Here is a 21,720-nt window from a genome sequence, read left to right on the forward strand (position 1 = left end):
TTTTTTTTTTTAGATTCCGTGTATATGAGTTAGCATACAATATTTGTTTTTCTCTTTCTGGCTTAGTTCACACTGTATGATAGACTCTAGGTCTATCCACCTCATTACATATAGCTCCATCTTATTCCTTTTTATAGCCGAGTAATATTCCATTGTATATATATGCCACATCTTCTGTATCCATTCATTTATTGATGGGCATTTAGGTTGCTTCCATGTCCTGGCTATTGTAAATAGTGCTGCAATAAACATTATGGTACATGTTTCTTTTTGGATTATGGTTTTCTCAGGGTATATACCCAGTAGTGGGATTACTGGGCCATATGGTAGTTCTATTTGTGGTTTTTTAATAAACCACCAAATTGTTTTCCGTAGTGGCTGTACCAACTTACATTCCCACCAACAGTGCAGGAGAGTTCCCTTTTCTCCACACCCTCTCCAACATTTGTTGTTTCTAGCTTTTGTGATGATGGCCATTCTGACTGGTGTGAGGTGACATCTCATTGTGGCTTTGACTTGCATTTCTCTGATGATTAGTGATGTTGAGCATCTTTGCATGTGTGTGTTGGCCATCTGTATGTCTTCTTTGGAGAAATGTCTATTTAGGTCTTCTGCCCATTTCTGCATTGGGTTATTTGCTTTTTGGTATTAAGCTGCATGAGCTGCTTGTATATTTTGGAGATTAATCCTTTGTCCATTGTTTCATTGGCAACTATTTTTCCGCATTCTGAGGGTTGCCTTCTTGTCTTGTTTATGGTTTCTTAGGCTGTGCAAAAGCTTTTAAGTTTCATGAGGTCCCATTTGTTTATTCTTGATTTTATTTCCATGATTCTAGGAGGTGGGTCAAAAAGGATCTTGCTTTGATGTATGTCATAGGGTGTTCTGCCTATGTTTTCCTCTAGGAGTTTTATAGTGTCTGGCATTCCATTTAGGTCTTTAATCCATTTTGAGTTTATTTTTGTGTATGGTGTCAGGAAGTGTTCTAATTTCATCCTTTTACATGTTGTTGTACAATTTTCCCAGCAACACTTATTGAAGGAAAGTTATTTTTTACTGACAGACACTTTGCTATCTCCCGTAATCTTTGAGATAAACTTGATATAAAGATATTACTGTCCGCTTTACATAAGAGAAACTTTAAGTCTCCACAGTGTCAAACCACTCATCCAAGGCTACACAGTTATACAGATAAATAGACTAGAAACTTTTATGACAAACAATGTGACACACTTGACCCAAATGTGTGTTACCTGTTGAAACATGTTTTCATTATAAAGTCTTAACAGAAAACCCAGTCTTCCCAATCATTTTCCGAATGGCCAGCTGTACATCTTTGTTCCTTAGGCTGTATACCACAGGGTTCAACAGTGGGGTGATGATGGTATAGGTCACTGTCACCAGCCTGTCTTTGCCTGATGATGTATATTTGGTTGAGGGTCGCAAGTACACAAAGGAAGCACAGCCATAGTGGACGATGACCACAGTGAGATGAGAGGCACAGGTGGAGAATGCTTTTCGCTTGCCTTCAGCTGACGAGATCTTCAGGGTGGTAGAGACAATAAACCCATAGGAGATGCAGATGCAGATCAAGGGTACAACAAGTACCAAGACCCCACCAATGAAGATGACGAGTTCATTAATGTAGGTTTCAGCACAGGCAAGATGGATGACGGGTGAAATATCACAGAAGTAATGGTTAACCTTGTTAGAACCACAGAAAGGGAGGCTAAAGACCATAGTTGTTCCCACCAGAGATATTAGGAAACCACTAACAATACACGTTGCTGCCAGTTGCCCACAAACCCTCCAGCTCATGAGAATGGGGTAGTGCAAAGGCTGACAGATGGCAGCATAGCGATCATAGCCCATCACTCCCAGAAGCAGGCAATTGGTGACAGCAAAACCGAGGAAGAAGTACATCTGTAAAGTGCAACTCACAAAGGAGAGTGTCCTGAGTACAGAGAGCAGATTGATAAGCATCTTGGGCAGGATGACAATTGTGTAGAAGGTCTCAGAGGCAGAAAGGACACATAGAAAAAAGTACATGGGTGTGTGGAGGCTGTGATCCAAGCAGATGACTGAGATGATGGTGATGTTTCCACTGAGGATGGTGAAGTAGAGGCAGAGGACAACCACAAAGAGGACAAGCTGCAATTCCCCAAGGCTGGAGAAACCCAGCAGGAGGAACTCAGTAACACAAGAGGAATTAGCCATGGAGAGTTGATACCACGTAACAGTCAATGTGATCAAGTCCAGAGGCCTTTGGAAGTGAGAAATCAAGGAGACTTACCCTTCATAAAGTAGCCAGTCTGGTATGAAAGAAAGACAACAGGCATGGGAGAGAAAAAAGGATTGTAAACAAAGCAAAATTTATCCTAAATTAATATTCACCTACGGTGTTAATTTTCTGCCAGTGATTTTAGCAGTGAATTTGGGGACAAATGTTCACCTGAAATGTACAGGCATTTGGTGAAAAAAAGCTTATTCTTCAGGTCCGTAAGGCTTATATTGTTCCAACTTGCAGACTTATACAGTGTCTGCTTAATTTTTTGATAATTTAATCCTCAAAAAAAATCTTTATCTACATAAATTATGACTTTAAGTGTTCATAGTTTTATTCATATTACTGATGCATATATTCCACAAGCAATATCATCAATGTCTGATGATCTATGTTTCACCTGCTTTTAATACTTTCTTCATCTAGGTCAGTAATCATTGATTAGTCTTTGTGTTGCTTGTTCTTGAAGAACAGAGGTCCCTTTTGTTACTAATCGTATATCCCATTTCCATGCAGTCATTTATTAAAATTAATTTGGCTTAGAATTACAGCTGCTGCCTTAGAACTAGTGTTATGGGTCCTCTACAAACTATTATAGGACGCTAGGCTTGATTGCCTCTTGTAGAAAATGAGTGGCTAGAACAATTCTGTTTTGCTTCAGCGTTCACTGGTTACCCACTTGGTTATATATCTTATCCTTGATATACTTAACTTGCAGACCCAACAGTCTATCTTTCCCAGACTCTATCTCTCAATTTCAGAGCAGGGAGGCTTAGATACTTTCCCTAAGTGACCCAGTACAATTCTTATTGCTGGTACAAATTATATATTTTTAAATAAAACATTCTTAGCCTCTGCCACCTCACACCCAAGTCTATTTCTTTACCTGGATTTTGTATCTCAATAAAAATTTTCAACATCTTCTTAGTCATCCAAGCTGTAAATTTCTGAGACATGTTTAAACACTTGATAGTTTTGGCCCTCACATCCAATCCATTCTTGCTGTATAAAACTTCCAAGATCTATATCTTCCTTTCTTCCAGAAATTAGCTTTTACCTGGACTATTAGAAGACCATTATGAATGGACTCCCAGAATTCTATCTCGTCCCACTTTAAGCTGGCATCCACAACAGTAGTAGAGCTGTCTTTCTACAGGACAGATTCTATCCATGAAAAAAAAATGAGCCTCAATTATCTATAAAGTTAATTAAAACAACAATATTCTGCCTTTTATACTTTCCCAAATGTACCTTTCCACTCATAATTGCCACTATATAGTTTTTCACACACCCTTAGGTTTGAGAAAATTTGAACAATCATGCCATATTTCATACTACCCCCTACATCTGGAAATAATCAATGCCTTATGTTTGTTTTCATTTCCTTCTTTTAATTGTGTGAACTTCTTTAAATTCTCAGTGAAAATAACATGTACTCATTGATCCTTCCTGCAATTATTAATTGAGCTTTACCATTTTCTCTGATCTTCCTTAGCAATCATTAGAATTTTATTTGCTTTTCCACTAGTACTGTAAGTTTATCTTCGACACCAGAAATTGTAACTCACCAGAGACAGAAACTGCATCCCCACGTATACTATAGTGTCTGGTATATACCAAGTACTTGAAAACTTGTTGAAGAAACAAAGAGACAAATGATCCCAGTTTCTCTTCTGAATTATTTCAAAACTCCCGGGTAGATGGCAATTGATTTCAGGGATTTTCTGAACTTGTTCCATTGATATTAATCTAGCATACAACATTGACCTTCTGCTTTCATATTTTGTGATGAAAAATCTCTCTAACATCATTCTCTGTATGCAGAGACAAATGATCCATTAAAAATTGCTGTTATCCTGAAAATGTAATTAATATTGCTGTATTATGTTATATATGAAATCTTTATAAGTGTAAATACTGAGTTCTAATCACAAGAAAAAAATCATTATTATTATTTTTTATCTCTTTAATTTTGTACCTATATGAGATGATGGGTGTTTGCACTACTTATTGTAATAATGATTTCATAATATATGTAAATCAAATCATTATGCCATATACCTTAAGCTTGCATAGTGCTGTATGTCAATCATATCTCAGTAAAACTGGAAGAAAAAAGTACTGCCTTCTCATTTTCTTTTCTGATTCTCAGGTGGTTTTCTCCATTATCTCAGTAGTTAAACTTTTAAATTTTAACAGCACTTTTTTTGTTGGTCTTAAAGTTTCTTACAGATAACAGTTTCTAAAGTTATTTGATCTTATGTTTAGCCAAGGTTAATAAAATTTTAAAACAGTACCAACATCAAGAGTTTTAGCTCCCATTTTGATATCTTTGAATTGCCTTATCTATTATTTTTTAAATAAATTTACTTATTTATTTATGTGTTGGCTGTGTTGGGTCTTTGTTGCTGTGCGCGGGGTTTCTTTTAGTTGTGGTGAGCGGGGGCTACTCTTTGTTGTGGTGCACAGGCTCCTCACTGCCATGGCTTCTCTTGTTGCAGAACATGGGCTCTAGGCATGTGGGCTTCAGTAATTGCAGCACATGGGTTCAATAGTTGTGGCTCATGGATAATTGTGGCACATGGGCTTAGTTGTTCCACTGGCATGTGGGATCTTTCTGGAGCAGGGATCGAACCCGTGTCCCTTGCATTGGCAGGCGGATTCTTAACCACTGTGCTACCTAGGAAGTCCCTGAATTGCCTTATCTTTATTTTTTTTATTTTTTTAAATTTATTTATTTATATATATTTTACATTTTTTTAAATTTTAATTAATTAATTTATTTTTTTTGGGGGGTACACCAAGTTCAATCATCTGTATTTATACACATAACCCGTATTCCCTCGCCTTATCTTTAAATAAGAAATACACACTGTGCATTTGACCATAACAAACACTCTTCTAGTATTCTTCCCGAGATATCATCATTACCTTTCCAACTTCCTGGTCTCCTTTCTTTGAGAATTTTCTTTTTTATAGGATTATCCTCAGAAAGGACAGTAATTAGTTATCCAACAAAAGATGAAGCTTCTGAAGGGAAAGAAAGACCATGTTACGCAATGGCTATTCTATGACCTTCCCCTGCCAACCTCTGCAATATATCATCTACTTTTTCAAACTCATCCTTGGAACCTATGTGGGAACTGACATTTGAGAATAAATTTACTACAGAAAACATTGATTGTAGTTAAAACAGTCTAGGATTCTGTGTAAAATATTTGGTAAATGGGAAATTGTGTCCTGAATTTGGAAAGCTTGATATTACACATCCAAAGAAAGCTTGGGAAAAATAAAAATAGAGAAAAATAAAAAGACATATAGAGTAATTAAATTGCCTTCTCGACAAGTGCAAGAGTAAACAGATTTTTTATTATTTTGTTCAATAACTCATCACCTGCAGGGTAAAGCCAATTTCTTAAGTTGGTTTAAAAGGTAACTAATTCTACCAACTACATTTACAACCTTATTCTCTAAATCTTTATTACATATGACTTGTATTAAAATACATACAGTTTTCCATATATGCCTTTGTATTTTAAGACTTCATGCTGACAGAAAGAGAGAGAGAGAGAGAGAGATAACCTCAAATACCTTTAACCTTCTTCTGTGACCCACTCGTGGTTCATATTTTTTAGTCACCAATTATTGAAATTTCTCTACTTTGTCTATGAAGAATTTGTTGTTTCTAGTATATTTAAAGCTTGTTTCAATGTGTATTTATCAAAATACTCAATATGTTATATACGAATTATTGTCTACTGATTGTCTCTTCAATAGGCTTGAAAGCCTCAACGTTAAAGACCGCAACTCTGTGTATCCTCAAAACAAAACCCGATATTAAAAAGCAAAGTATATGGAATATAGATACTTAATCAATCAATAAATCATTCTGTTAATGAATTAATAATTATCTCAATTCACTTTATAGCAGTTTGGTCTCCTTTGCACCACCATGCGCCTCCTGAGTAAAAATACATTCTGCGTGCCCATATGTTCCATGTTCCGCATAAATTTTTGTTTTCTTTCTTTCTAGTATCCGCCTATGAAAAAATCAAAAGTTATCCTGACTCTACCTTCTTGATTGTGATATTCATCTTTATCCTTACATTTTCCTCCATCCAACTGCCCTTGCTATCATTTCGTCACATTTTCTGTTTTCTACTACTAACTAGAGGAAAACAGATCACTGGCTCCAGGGAAAACTCAACAATTTTAAAATTTGACTTACAAATAAGTGACTGGATTGTCACTGCTCCTCTCTATAAGAAAATAAAAATCCTTAAAAAAATAAAACTTTCACATTCCTTCAAATCAGAATTTAGTGCCCAGTGACATGCAGGTGTCTTCATTCTCAGACTCATCCTGGGAACATTTATGAAGGTTTCTAGGTGAAATTTGCCAAAATTATCTTCCCTGTCATAATATCCAAGGGTTGTTTTTCCATTTTCTACAAATTCTGGACCAGTATAAGAAAACTATCTACATTGATCCACACAAAAATATCACCTGTGCCTTAGATAGTTTAGCTGTTTCCTCCATGAATATGACAATGGTCTTTCTTTTTACATGAGCAATGACCTCAATGCCTTGGTTAGTAATTGAGATCTCTATCTCCATAGGGGTCTAATTACCACATTCTGCCCAATGCTTGTCCATAATTTCTCCAATTAGCAAGCAGAATTATGGTGATACACTATGAGAATTAGTTGGCCAAAGGGAAGGCCCTTTCTAATATACTGTGGAGATTGGTTGTTCTCCTCTTAGAAATTCTCTAGGAACTTATTAGAGACGTGGAGGTTTTCTTGGCATTATTTGTTGAAACAGACACAATGGAACTACCTCTTTGAGTATCCCTACCAAATGACCATATTTTTATTCTCAGTTTGGTGAAAATATCCATTTTATATTCTTATTTCTGAAAGATAGAAGGGGAAGAAAGATACAAAGAATGGAGGATGGCAGAGGCAACATAAATCTTTCAGAGACATGGGAAACTCATTTGTTCCTCGAATATAATGTGAGCATGATTGATACATATTCAATAAATAAATAAATAAAATTTGGGTTGTGGAGTAAGATGCAATAGTGCCTTGTAACAGGTTTTTAGCTGAGACTTCTCCCTTTGTACAACTACCTCCTAATTTCACATTGCATATTTATTCCCTCAGACAGTGAGTCCAGACATTTTGGGCTAGAAATAGGGAAGTATTAGACATTTATAGATGTCTCTTTTAGGGGCTCATGTGACCTGCTCTTGTATAAGTTATATCAGAGATGCCGCAGGGATGGAACAGTAGGAGAAAATTCCAAGGCATTAAGTAAGAATTTGATAACTAGGATTTGGTGGCTTCTCGCTCCTTCACTTATGTCACAGATTAGGACCATGGCTAGATCTCCAGGAAATTTTTCAGTGAGAAGATTCATCTGCAGGCTATATCTTTCCCCTGAATTTGGGTAGGCTGAATGACTACTTATACCAATAAAGTATAGCAAAGGTGATGCTGTATTGGTTTATAAACTCTGGTCTCTAGAGTTTGTCAGCTTCTACTTCCTAATTCTTGGAACATCAACTTGCGTTTCCTAAACAACGATTTTTATTGAATATATTTGATTTACTATACTATATTAGTTTCAGGTGTACAACCTAGTGATTCAATATTATTATAGATTATACTCTATTTACAGTTATTATGAAATATTGGCTATATGCCCTGTGCTGGACAATATATAATTGTAGCTTATTTTACACATAGAAGTTTGTACCTTTTAATCCCCTATCCCCACCTTGCTCATCCCTCCTCTATCTCCTTACTGGTAACTACTAATTTGTTCTCTATACCTGTGAGTCTGTTTCTGTTTTGTTATATTCATTTATTTGTTTCATTTTTTAGATTCCATATATAAGTGAAAACATACAGTATTTGTATTTCTCCATTTGACTTAATTTCACTAAGCATAGTACTCTCCAGGTGCATCCAAGTTGTTGCAAAAAACAAAATCTGCTTTTTTTGGTTGAGTAATGTGTCATTATATGCAAAACCCCCCCCTCTTTTTTTTTTACCACTCATCCATTCGTGGACATTTAGATGGCTTCCATACATTGACTACTGTAAATAATGCTGCTATGAACATAGGGATGTACATATCTTTGTGAGTTGGCGCTTTCATTTTCTTTGGCTATATACCCAGGAGTGGAATTGCTGGATCACATAGTAGTTCTATTTTTAATCTTTTAAGGAAGCTTCATACTGTTTTCCAAGGTAGCTGTACCAATTTACATTCCCACAACCAGTGAATGAGGGTTCCATTTTCTCCACATCCTCACCAACATTTATGATTTGTTTTCTTTTTGACTATAGCCAATCTGACAGGTCTGTGGTGAAATCTCACTGTGGTTTTGATTTGCATTCCACTGATGATGAACGACGTCGAGAACCTTTTCATGTGTCTCTTGGTGATCAGTACATCTTTTTTGCAAAATATCTATTCACGTCTTCTGTCCATTTATAATGGGGTTGCTTGTTTCTTTTGACATTGAGTTCTGTTAGCTCTTTATGCATTTTTTAATTTTAGCCACATATCAGACGTCTCACTTGCAAACATCTTCTCCCATTCAGTAGATAGGCTTTTAGTTTTGTTGATGGTGTCCTTTTCTGTGCAAAAATTTTTAAGTTTAATCAGGTCCCAGTTAAACAGCCATTCCACTTGTAGGCACTCACCAAAGATAAATGAACATATATGTCTACACAATGACTTAGAAACTAATGTTCATAAACTAATATTCATAACAGTTTTATTTCTATTAGCCTTAAGTTAGAAATAGTCTAAATGTCTGTCAACAGTTCAACAGGCGAATAAATTTTGATGATTAATGAATGGAATACACTGAAGTAGTAAAAAATTAACTAATAAATGCAACAATATGGGTGAGTCTCAAAAACATTATGGTAAGTGAAAGAAACCAGACACAAAACTGAGTATATTGTTTGATTCCATTTATATTAAATTCTGGAAAAGGACAAATTGTATCAACAGAAAGCAAGATTATTATTTCTCTTGTGCCAGGGCTGAGTGGGACTGACCACAAAGGATAGAAGGAAACTCTTTAGGGTTGTAGAAATGGCTTATAACTTGATTGGGTGGTTGCTGCTTGGGTGTATGCATTGTCAAAACTCATTAAACTGTACATTTAAATTGAGAACAATTTATGGTATTTAAGTTAAACCTCCAGATGGTTAATAATATTATTTTTTTTTGATTCACACATTTATTTCAAATTTCTTGATAGTCTTTCATTTGGGCCTTATATCTCTAACTTTACATGTGAAAAAACTGAGGCTCAGAAAGGATAAGTAACTTGCCCAGGATCACAGGTCAGGTAAACAAAGCGCTTCTCATCCCGCAATGCTGTATTTCAGCCAAAAAATAAGAGGAGGAGGGAAACCTTCCATAAATTTAATTTTAAATGTAAAAATTATTCAAGTAAAAATAAAACACAAAGTGGTACACTTTTAAATTCAATGTCTAAATATAATTTTTGGCACAGGGAACTCTACTCAATACTCTGTAATAACCTATTTGGGAAAAGAATCTGAAAAAGAGTAGATATACGTATATGTATAACTGATTCACTTTGTTGTATCCCTGAAACTAACATAACATTGTAAATCAACTGTACTGCAATAAAAATTTAAAAAAGAAGAAAAGAAAAAACAAAAAGAAAAAAATAGTTTTCTTCACTTTCTCACTTGTAGAACAGGACAAACTTCACAGGAAAGGTGAGAATGGGAGAATTATTATTGAAAATAAAATTATTTCTTGATCTCTCAAAAATATAATTTTGAAACAAGTAACTTAATAAATATACAAAGAAAAAAGTAAAAGAAAAATAGGAAAATGATATAAATAGAAAATTCCTTAAAGATGAAAAAGAATATCTAATAAAGTAACATAAAATATTTTACCCCTAGTGATAATGAAAGAACTGTAAAAAGAGGCAACATATCATTTTTATCTTTTCTCTTGGCTAGAATTTAAGATTAAAAATCACATTATATATGTCGTAGTGAAACACATATTTATATATAATTAGTGAAAGTAAAACCTGAAAAAATTGGTATAAATGATCTTATTTACAAAGCAGACATAAAGATGCAGATGTAGAGAACAAACATGTAGGGGGAAGGGGGATGGTGGGATAAATTGGGAGATTGGGATTGACATATATACACTATTGATACTATGTATAAAATAGATAACTAATGAGAGCCTACTGTATAGCACTCTACTCAATACTTTGTGGTGACCTAAATGGGAAGGAAATCCAGAAAAGAGGGGTATATGTATACATATAGCTGATTCACTTTACTGTACACTAGAAAATAACACAGCATTGTAAAGCTACTATACTCCAATAAAAATTTTTAAGCAACAAAAAGAAAGAAAATTTGTATAGACTTTCATGGAGGTATTTTGCCAATATATGCATGTTAAAATGTGAATAGATTTTGAATCAGTAATTTCATTTTGTAGATAATGCTAAGGAGATGACTAACGATTTTTGTTTTGTTTTATTCTATTTAAATTAATGGAAGATTTGACAGGGGAATTAGAGGCTTACGTATCTAGCAGAGACTAGGATAATGAATGTCAGAAAAGCTGTTTTTGACTTTCAGAATTTAAAGAGTTGCAGCAAGCCCCCACCAATGGTCTTGGCTGCTGCAGCACTGATGAGTGAGTCACAAAATATCTGAATCTGAAGGACAAAAGCCCATGGCTACCATCCAACAATTTCTGGCAAACAGAAAACATGACATAATAGAAAACATTTCTGGCTCCTAGAAAAAATGGACTTTTCTTCTTTCTATCACCCAAATATCTCATGAACACTCCTCATTTATAAAGCTTTTCTGGCAAGGAAATCTGGAAAACAGACTCTAGGATTTTCAGGATTTACATCTCTACAGTTGATTACAGTACAGAGAAGACCTTAGGAATATAAAAATGACATTAGGTATCAACTAACATAACCAGCACAGTTTTCCCTTTTGGATATTCAAATTCCATATCTACCCTCTGTTCATGTTTAAATTTCCAAAGAGTAGTAACTAATATGATGCAAATATATCTCATACAGAGATGCTCACTTTCATCACCATGAAAGGGAGATACAGAGTACCAGAGATTAATTATTCTTAGCCTTTTCTTTAAAGCCTAAATCATGAAGTTTATCACCAACAATACATCTTATATATAACAGTAGATTAAGAGAAGGGATGATATGATTAATGTGTACAAATATATACATAGCAAGCAAGAATATAAAATACAACTACTGCAATGCTCATTTCAGTACTTATCCCAAGACAGTAATAGCTATTTATGAATTTTTTCTTCCACTTAATATTCTTTTGAACTCAACTAGCACCTCAACATTTTCAAAGGGTCTGAGCCATTAGTGACTTTGATTAAATTAAGTTGTTTTGATTTACCACTAAAAATTGCCTTTATATATGAAATTATAAAAGATGTTCTATAGCATCTCCTAGTTCCAGACATACCCGTCTATACCTTAGCATTGTTGTAGCAACCCTATTTTTCCTTAAAAACAAGGATCCATAGACAGCCTGAATAAATAAAGAGGATCCAACAATATTCTGCCTATAACAGACTATTTATTTATTATTTATTTATTTATTTATTATTTTTTTTCTTGAGTGTGAAACTGAAGCATTACTTTGCAATAACTTGAACTATATATAATTGTAAAAACATTTATTCTAAGTCAATAAAACAGAAGCAATTTTGCAATATAGCAGTTCAGTTTCCCAGGATGGTGCAGAGATTTTTTCAAAAATTTTTGTTGGAGTATAACTGCTTTACAATGTTGTGTTAGTTTCTAGTGTACAGCAAAGTGAATCAGCTATATATATATATATATATATATATATATATATCCCCTCTTTTTTGGATTTTCTTCCCATTTAGGTCACCACAAAAAATTGAGTAGAGTTCCCTGAGCTACAATGTAGGCTCCCTTTAGTTATCTATTTTATACATAGTATCAATAAATAAGAGATTTACTTTAGATTTAAGGATGCACATAGGCACAAAGTGAAGGGGTCACACAAATGTTAAACATAAAAGCACAGGGGTGGTTATATTTATATTAGACAAAATAGACTCTAAATCAAAAATGAATTCAAGAGCACTATTTACAATAGTCAGGACATGGAAGCAACCTAAATGTCCATGAACAGATGAATGGATCAAGAAGATGTGACACATATATATAATGGAATATTACTCAGCTATAAAATGGAATGAAATTGAGTTATTTATAGTGAGGTGGATGGACCTAGAGTCTGTCATACAGAGTGAGGCAAGTCAGAAAGGGAAAAATATATAACATGTGCTAACACATGTATATGGAATCTAAAAAAAAAAAAAAAGGGTACTGATGAACCTTGTGGCAGAGCAAGAATAAAGACACAGATGTAGAGACTTGAAGACATGGGGTAGGGGAAGGGAAAGCTGGGATGAAGTAAGAGTGTAGCATTGACAAATATACACTACCAAATGTAAAATAGATGGCTAGTGTGAAGCTGCTGCATAACACAGGGAGACCAACTTGATGCTTGGTGATGATCTAGAGGGGTGGGATGGGGAGGGTAGGAGGGAGGCTCAAGAGGGAGGAAATATGGGGAAATCAACAAGCTGATTCACTTGTTGTACAGCATTGTAAAGCAATTACACTCCAATAGAGATCTGAAGAAAAAAATGAATGCAAGAGAAGGTCATTCTATAATAATAAAGTCAGTTCAACAAAAATATATAAAAATTACTATTAAATATGCACCTAACATCAAAGCTCCTAAGTACATTAAGCAAATATTGAAGATCTGAAGGGAGAAATAGACAGTAATACAATATTAGTAGGAGACTTCAATACTCCACTGTCTTTAGATCATTAAGACAGAAAATTAACAAGGAAACAGCAGGACTGAACAATAGTATAGAACAACTGGATGCAATAGACAAATGCAGAACTTTCTACTCAACAGCAGAATATACATTCTTTTCAAGCACACAAGGAACATTCTCCAGGATAGATCACATATTAGGTCACAAAACAAATCTTAACAAATTCAGAATGATCAAAATTATTCCAAGTATCTTGTGTAACCAAAATGGAATAAAACTCGAAATCAATAACAGTAAGGAAATGGGGGAAATTCACAACTATGTAGAAGCTAAACAACGCACTCCTTTTTTTAAAAGACAAATTTATTGGAGTATAATTGCTTTACAATATTGTGTTAGTTTCTGCTGTACAACAAACTTAATCAGCTATATTTATACACATATCCCCATACCCCCATCTCTTGAGCCTTCCTGCCTCTCCCCCTCCCCATCCCACCCCTCTAGGTGATCACAAAGCACCAAGCTGATCTCCCTATGCTATGCAGCAGCTTCCCACTAGCTATCTATTTTACAATTGGTAGTGTATATATGTCAATGCTACTCTCTCACTTCGTCCCAGCTTCCCCTTCACCAGCCACCCCATGTCCTCAAGTCTATTCTCTACATGAAGATATAGCAAGTTTGAAAAAACCAATAACAAATTAGGAAATTGTTGAGTGATAAAACTTAATCTCTCAACAAACAAAAGGCCAAGACCAGATGGTTTTATTGGTGAATCCTGCCAAACATGCAAAAAATTAATATCAATCCTTTTTAAATCCTTCCAAAAAATAGAATAAAATGATAAACATTCAAACCCATATTATGAGGCTAAAAATGCCCTGATAGAAAAGCCAGGCAAAGACAACACAGAAATCTATAGGCCAATATCCATGATGACCATAGGTGCAAATATTCTTGGCAAATACTATAAAACCAAATAAAACAGCACTTTCAAGTTATTATACATTATGATCAAGTAAGACTTATTCTTGAGATGCAAGTGTGGTTCAGCTTACACAAGTCAATCAATGTGATACACCACACTAATAATATGGGGGAAAATCCACTTAATCAACTCAATAGATACAGAAACAGCATTTGACAAAGTTCAACACCCACTCATGATTAACGCTCTTAACAAATTGGATATGAAAAGAACCTACCTTAACACAATAAAAGCCATATATGAAAAGCCCACAGTTGAATCATAATCAATGCGATAAAATCAAAAGCTTTCTCTCTAAGATCTGGTATAGTGGGAAAGATGTCCACTCTTATCACTCCTATTCAGCATATTACTAGAAGTCCTATCCAGATCAATTAGACAAGAAAAATAAATAAAATGCATTCACATTAGAAAGGAAAAAGTACAATTATTTTTATTTGCAAATGACATGATCATATATGTAAAAAAGCCTGATTCAACCAGAAAAAAACTGTTAGAAGTAACAGACAAATTTATCAAGTTTGAAACATACAAAGTTAACATACAAAAACCAGTCATATTTCTATACACAAACAATGACCTATTCAAAAAGTAAATAAGAAAGCAATTCCATTTGTGATAACAACAGAAAGAAAAAACAATGCTTAGGAATAGATGTAACCAAATAGGTGAAAGACATGACACTGAAAATTATAAAAACATTATAAGAAAGAGCTTAAGGAAACAGATAAATGGAAAGACATCCAGTGTTTATGGAATAGAAGAATTAATAATGTTAAAATTTCTTTACTATGCAATGTAATCTCCAGATTAAAAGCAATCTCTATCAAAATCCTATAGGTATTATTTACAGAAATAGAAAAAAATACTAAAATTCATATGAAAGCACAAAGGAACCCAAATAGCTAGAGCAATCTTCTTGCTCAAACAAGAAGAACAAAGCTGGAGGCTTCACAGTTCCTATTTTCAAAATATATTACAAAGCTACAGTAATCAACAGAGTATGGCCCTGGCAAAATCAGGCACAGAGACAAATGGAACAAAATAGAGACCCCAGGAATAAGTCCATGCATCTATGTGGTCAACTGATCTTTGACAAGGGTGCCAAAAACACAAAATAGGGAAAGTAGAGTGTCTTCAATAAATTATTTGGGAAAACTGGATACTCACATGCAGAATGCAGTTGGAGCCTTATCCTACACTACATACAAAAAATCAACTCAAAATGGATTGAAGACTTAACTGTAAGATTCGAAACCAGAAAACTACTGCAAGAAAACATAGGAAAAGAGCTTCATGACACTGATCTTGGCAACAATTTTTGGATATTACACCAAAAGCATAGACAACAAAAGCAAAAGTAGAAAGGTGGGATGCATTAAGCTAAAAAGCATCTGTACAGCAAAGGAAACAATCAACAGAATAAAAAGGAAACCTATGAGATGGGAGAAAATATTTTTAAGCCATGTATCTGATAAGGATTTAATATCCAAAATATGTAAGGAACTCAACAGAAAAAACAAAAAGCAAAAAAGAACCCAATTTAAAAATGGGCAAATAATTTGAATAGACATTCCTCAAAACAAGACATAAAAATGACCAAAAAGTTTATGCAAACTTCTCAACATCACTAATCATCAGGCAAATGAAAATTAAAACCACAAAGAGTTATCACCTCAGAACAGCTAGAATGGCTATTATCAAAAGACAAATATAACAAGTGTTGGTGAGGATGTGGAGACAAAAAACCCTCGAACACTGTTGGCAGGAATGTAAATTGGTGTAGACTTTATGGAAAACAGTATGGAGCTTCCTCAAAAAATTGAAAATAGAATTGCCATATTGTTCAATAGTCCCAATTCTGGATTTATATTCAAAGAAAATGAAATCAATCTCAAAGAGATATCTGCACCCCATGTTCGATGCAGCATTATTCACAATAGCCAAAATATAGAAACAGTCTAAGTATCATCAATACATGAATAGATGAAGAAAATATTGTATATACAGCTGACACTTGAGCAACTCAGGGGTTAAGGATGCTGATCTGTTTTACAGTCATATCCACAGTTCTGCATCCATAGATTCAACCAATGCAGGATCATGTAGTGTTGGAGTATTTTATTGAAAAAAAGTCTGTGTATTAGTGAACCCATGCAGTTCAAGTCTCTGTTGTTCAAGGGCCAATGATATATATACAATGGGTTATCATTCATTCATGAGAAAGCAGGTAATACTGCCATTTGTGGTTAATGTGGATGAACCTGGAAAGCTAAACAGAGAAGGAGAAATTCTGTATGATCTTGTTCATATGTGGAATCTAAAAACATCAAATGCACAAAAGCAGAGAGTAGAATGTGGTTGTGGGGGGGCTGGGGAGGCAGAAATGCGGAGGTATTGGTCAAAGGGTACAAAGTTTCCATTATCAGGGAGGAATAAGACCAGGAGATCTAATGTACAGCATGCTGACTATAGTTAGTAAGACTGTTACCGTATGCATGAAATTTGCTTAGACAGTTGATCTTAAGTGTTCTCATCACACATATACAACACACAGATACACAGAAATCAAAGCTATGTAAGGTGATAGATGTGTTAATTAGCTTCATTGTGTTAATAATTTCACAATGTATATGTGCATCAAAACATCATGTTGTGTATCTTAAATATAGACTAGTTTTGATTTCTCAAGTATACCTCAATAAAGTTGAAAAATTAAAAATACATTAAAATAAATTTTTAAATATTAAGAAAATAGGAAAAGCCGATTGGCTGTGTCAAGAAAGTTAGTATATTTAGAAGGAAAAGAAATAACGTGTAACTCCTGGAACTGAAAACTGGAAAGGTTAGAATATGTACACTTTTAAAACATCTACATATTCATTGATATATTTAGCCATATTTCTCTTTCTAAATGATACTCATAAAATGATCTATCTATAACTTACATACCTATATGTTGTTTACATTTTTATATTAAAAAAAATTTAAGAAAATAAAATCAATGATGCTGAAATTATAAAAAAGGGTCAATCGCCCTATTTAGTATAATAAGCCTTTTTCTTCCTACAGATTACTGGTATCATAGAACAAAACAACTGAAGTGGCCTAGGGCAAATCTCAATTTCCATTTTTTGTGTTTTTTGATAGAAGCAACCCCTTTTTGGAAATAACACCTCTAAACTACAAAGCTCAAACTTATATAAGTCATTAGGGGTAATAAGGGAAGGAATCATGTCATTTCCTCTCACATTGATGCTTAGACATATATTGTTATTGGAGAAGGGCACCATCATTGTTTGCTAGTTAAGAATATATGCTGCATCACCCCACATACTCTCCAGCATTTATTGTTTGTAGATTTTCTGATGATGCTCATTCTGACTGGTGTGAAGTGATACCTCATTGTAGTTTTGATCTGCATTTCTCTAATAATTAGTGATGTTGAGCATCTTTTCATGTGCCTCTTGACCATCTGTATGTCTTCTTTGGAGAATACATTGTTGGAGGGAATGTAAATTGATACAGCCACTATGGAGAACAGTATGGAGGTTCCTTAAAAAACTAAAAAGAGAACTACTATATGACGCAGCAGTCACACTCTTGGACACATACCCAAAGAAAACCATAATTCCAAAAGACACATGCACCCCAATGCTCATTGCAGCACTATTTACAATAGCCAGGACATGGAAGCAACCTAAATGTCCATCAACAGAGGAATGGATAAAGAAGATGTGGCACATATACACAATGGAATATTACTTAGCCATAGAAAGGAATGAAATTGTGCCATTTGCAGAGATGTGGATAGACCTAGAGACTGGCATACAGAGTGAAGTAAATCAGAAAGAGGAAAACAAATATTGTATATCAATGCATATATGTGGAATCTAGAAAAATGGTAGACAAATTTATTTGCAAAGCAGAAATAGAGACAGATATAGAAAACAAATTTAGGGATACCAAGCATGGAAGGGGTGAGTGGGATGTATTGGGAGATTGGGATTGGCATAGACACACTACTATGTATAAAATAGACAACTAATGAGAACCTATGGAATAGCACAGGGAACTCTACTCAGTTCTGTGGTGACCTAAATGGGAAGGAAATCCAAAAAAGAGGGGATATATGTATCCGTATCTGATTTACTTTGCTATACAGCAGAAACTAAGATAACATTGTAAAGCAACTATACTCCAATAAAAATTTTAATAAAATAATGTATGCTGCTTTAAGTAGATATAGGGGGCTCCATCAGGTGTTGTCACATGCCTGATACAATAACTGAGCCTTCAGTAAGCCATTTCATTGTTCTACCAGGACACCTCCTCTGAGTGATGGGTACACAGAGAAAGCCAGGCTTTCCAGTATCATTTACTATATAACCATAGTTTTCTCACTGAATTTTTAGTTCAGTTTTGTCAAAGTTCCCAAATATACTAGATCAATTTCTGAACCCTCCTTTCCATCTCATTATACTATTTATCTCTTCCTGTTCCAGTAGCATGCTCCTTTTACTACTAAGGCATCTTACTATTGGGAAGAGTGAGCCGTTATACTACTTGTCCTTTTTTAAAATTATGTTCTTTTTCCACGTAAACTTCAGAAATTTGATTGTCAGTTTGCCTTCTCAATTCATACAGGGATTTAGATTGTTCCCAGAAATGACAGAAGTAAAATCAATGAAATGCTGAAGCAGTACTCAGTAAAAGTTTGTTCCACACACACCACAAAGACAGTTAGTGAACTAGGAGCACTCAAACAAAACAAAAATGAGGTTCAGGGTAATGCTGTTGTAAAGCAGCTTATAGAGTGAGAAGGCATAGCTGTTTATTCTTCACAATGGTTTGTTAAAATATTACAATTTTCTTAAGTGATAGGAGATTGGCCAATGGTCATATTAACCTTGGGAAACAGTTTAGGTTTTGATTATGAATTCAAGAGACATAAATAAGGAATGACCTGAGTTAAATTAGTCTTGCAAAATAAGCTAAATTAAGCTTTGTATGACTAAACTGACTTTGTCTGATCAGGGAATATTCAAGGTTGGTCTTCATTTGTTTTTGTTTTTGTTTTAAATAAATCTATTTATTTACTTATTTATTGGCTTCATTGGGTCTTCATTGCTGCATATGGGCTTTCTCTAGTTGTGGCAAGTGGGGGCTACTCTTCATTGTGGTGTGTGGGCTCCTCATTGTGGTGGTTTCTCTTGTTGTGGAGCACTGGCTCTAGGCATGTAGGCTTCAGTAGTTGTGGCACATGGGCTCAATAGTTGTGGCTCACAGGCTCTAGAGCGCAGGCTCAATAGCTGCAGTGCACGGGCTTAGTTGCTCTGTGGCATGTGGGATCTTACCGGACCAGGGATCAAACCCATGTCCTCTGCATCAGCAGGCGGATTCTTAACCACTGCACCACCAGGGTAGCCCCCCCATTTGTTTTTGGTTTAACAGAATTTATGTGGACTTTATGGATTAGCTTGGATTAAATTTATGACTTTAGTCATTCTAGTAAAAAGCATTTGTAAGATAAACAATTTAATGATATACTCAACTAGATTTAAGATACTTGTTAAAACTTCAGGTTTTTGCATAACATCTCTATGCTCCTGATTAGAATTTCTATGGACATGAACCTAATAAGATGAATGTGTAATTAAGCCATCATTTGATTCTTATACACACTAAAAGTGAGAATCTCTCCATAAATACACCAGTATCCTAACAAAACTCAATGAAAAATGTTCACTTGGTCTGCTGCATTATAGACTAAATCATGGTGATTTCTCTTTCAGAATCCATCACAGATGGACTGAACTTCCAGTTCAGATGTGAGCTAATTATGTTCATGGCTCCTGCTCCCCAGGTTCCTCAACTAAGCATTGAGGAGCCACGAAACTGGCAATATTATTTTTCCAAAATAAACTTGACTTCTAATTAACCCCAAGACAGAGTCTTTGGGGCAGTAGATCAAGCCTCAGGAGTCCAATAATCACAGTATATGCTTCTAATAACCACATCCCAGGTGGTTCTAAAAACTGCATGAACCAGAAGTCCTCAAGATTGTGACTTTGGCTGGACAAGCTAAGAGTCCTGATAGATAGGAGAGGCTACATCTGTTGACATGGATGAGAGCTTCTGTCTCAAGGCAGTTTCACTCTCTTCTGCTGTTATTTCCTCAGGTTCTGGTCTTTGGCTTAGAGTCTACTTTCCTAAGGGATCCCAGATCCTGAATAGCTGCATCTGTCTGAATTGAAAGGAGAAAAGCAAAGTAGGTACTTGCTTAGCAGTGAGAATATTGATCTAGTATGGAGCTTTGTGGGGTCTAGACCTGGGTAAGGGGTAGTGCTGTCAACACTGGCCCCCACTGCAATTCTGGCAAGTGGCAGCATTAAGATGGAGAACCAGGGGCTGTTTTTAATTCCAGGTACCAAAAGTGATTTGGTGTGGTCCATATAGTTCTCTGAATTTTTCTTGATGATTATTATATTGGGTCATTTATGCTCCCACTAGATTTTCCTTTCTTTCTTACTATTTAAAAAGACTGGTTGACTCATAGGTTTTAAGTGAAACAAATCTTATCAAATACTCTTTCTACTGTCTACTCATGGATGTACGTTTTTAGCTGCACTTGAAAACCTATACTTAAACTTCATTTTAAAATGCCAAATTCAGGATGTTCATGTGTACTTAAGAATATGAAAATTCCACTTCTTTATTATCTGAGGCTGCCTACATAATTTCTCTCAATTAATTGATAGCTTCCATAAGATACATATTTGAATGTCTCAAAATGTTTTACACCTGAAAAATCTGTGGATTTGCTCCCTGAGGTATACAGTAATCTCCAGTATTGTGTCATTATTTAAATCTAAATTCCATAAACTCCCTGTGGAGTATCTAAGGAGGTAGAAAATAAGGTGGGGAAGTGTCATCTCTAAGGATCAGAACCTGAATTCCATGGGGGATGATCTAACTAGAGAATCTTGGAGTCCATGAGTTGAAAAAGCTCTTAAGGGTCAGTACTCAACTGCTACCTTAAGTCAAATCTCTATCTGAATGATAGTGTGCAAGGGGCCTCTGCATAAATACCTTCCATGCATCCTAAGAGTTTATTACAGTTTTTGCCCTGTCGCCTTAATTTTAAAATAAGGAGGCTGAATATCCAAGTTAAGTCCTTTGCCCAAAGTCACACAAAGCTAGACCTGAAATACAGATCTTCTCACTCCAAATTGAGGAATCTTTTACCTTAATCTTATAGCCTGTGGGTGTTTGTCTGGAAGATCTTTTTATTCTTCTGCTCTTATGTCTTCTTATCCCTAGAGCTGATACAACACACTGTGGTGGTCTTTGATGTCTTCTTGAGCAGATGGGAGCTGCTTTCTCAGATATACTGTACCACTGGGTCTCCATATACCACAGAAAGGGCTAATATATCAATCATACAACTCATTTAGACTGTGGGGTTATGTTAATCATATATAAAAAATCTACCTGAAATCAGCTGCCCTCATGAGTGACAAATAAT

The 21,720-nt window shown here is 35.0% G+C and overlaps 1 protein-coding gene across 1 annotated transcript; it reads right to left on the minus strand.

The window, feature by feature from the left end:
- Nucleotides 1–1,269: 1,269 nt before the first annotated feature.
- Nucleotides 1,270–2,217, minus strand: LOC130838676 (olfactory receptor 10R2-like). The gene has a single exon (XM_057712124.1). The coding sequence runs from the start codon at nucleotides 2,212–2,214 to the stop codon at nucleotides 1,270–1,272; it is 945 nt and encodes a 314-aa protein (XP_057568107.1). The 5' UTR covers nucleotides 2,215–2,217.
- Between the last annotated feature and the right edge of the window lie 19,503 nt (nucleotides 2,218–21,720).

Source organism: Hippopotamus amphibius, chromosome 1 (genome assembly GCF_030028045.1).
Source record: "Hippopotamus amphibius kiboko isolate mHipAmp2 chromosome 1, mHipAmp2.hap2, whole genome shotgun sequence".
In the NCBI taxonomy this organism is placed as follows: Eukaryota; Metazoa; Chordata; class Mammalia; order Artiodactyla; family Hippopotamidae; genus Hippopotamus; species Hippopotamus amphibius.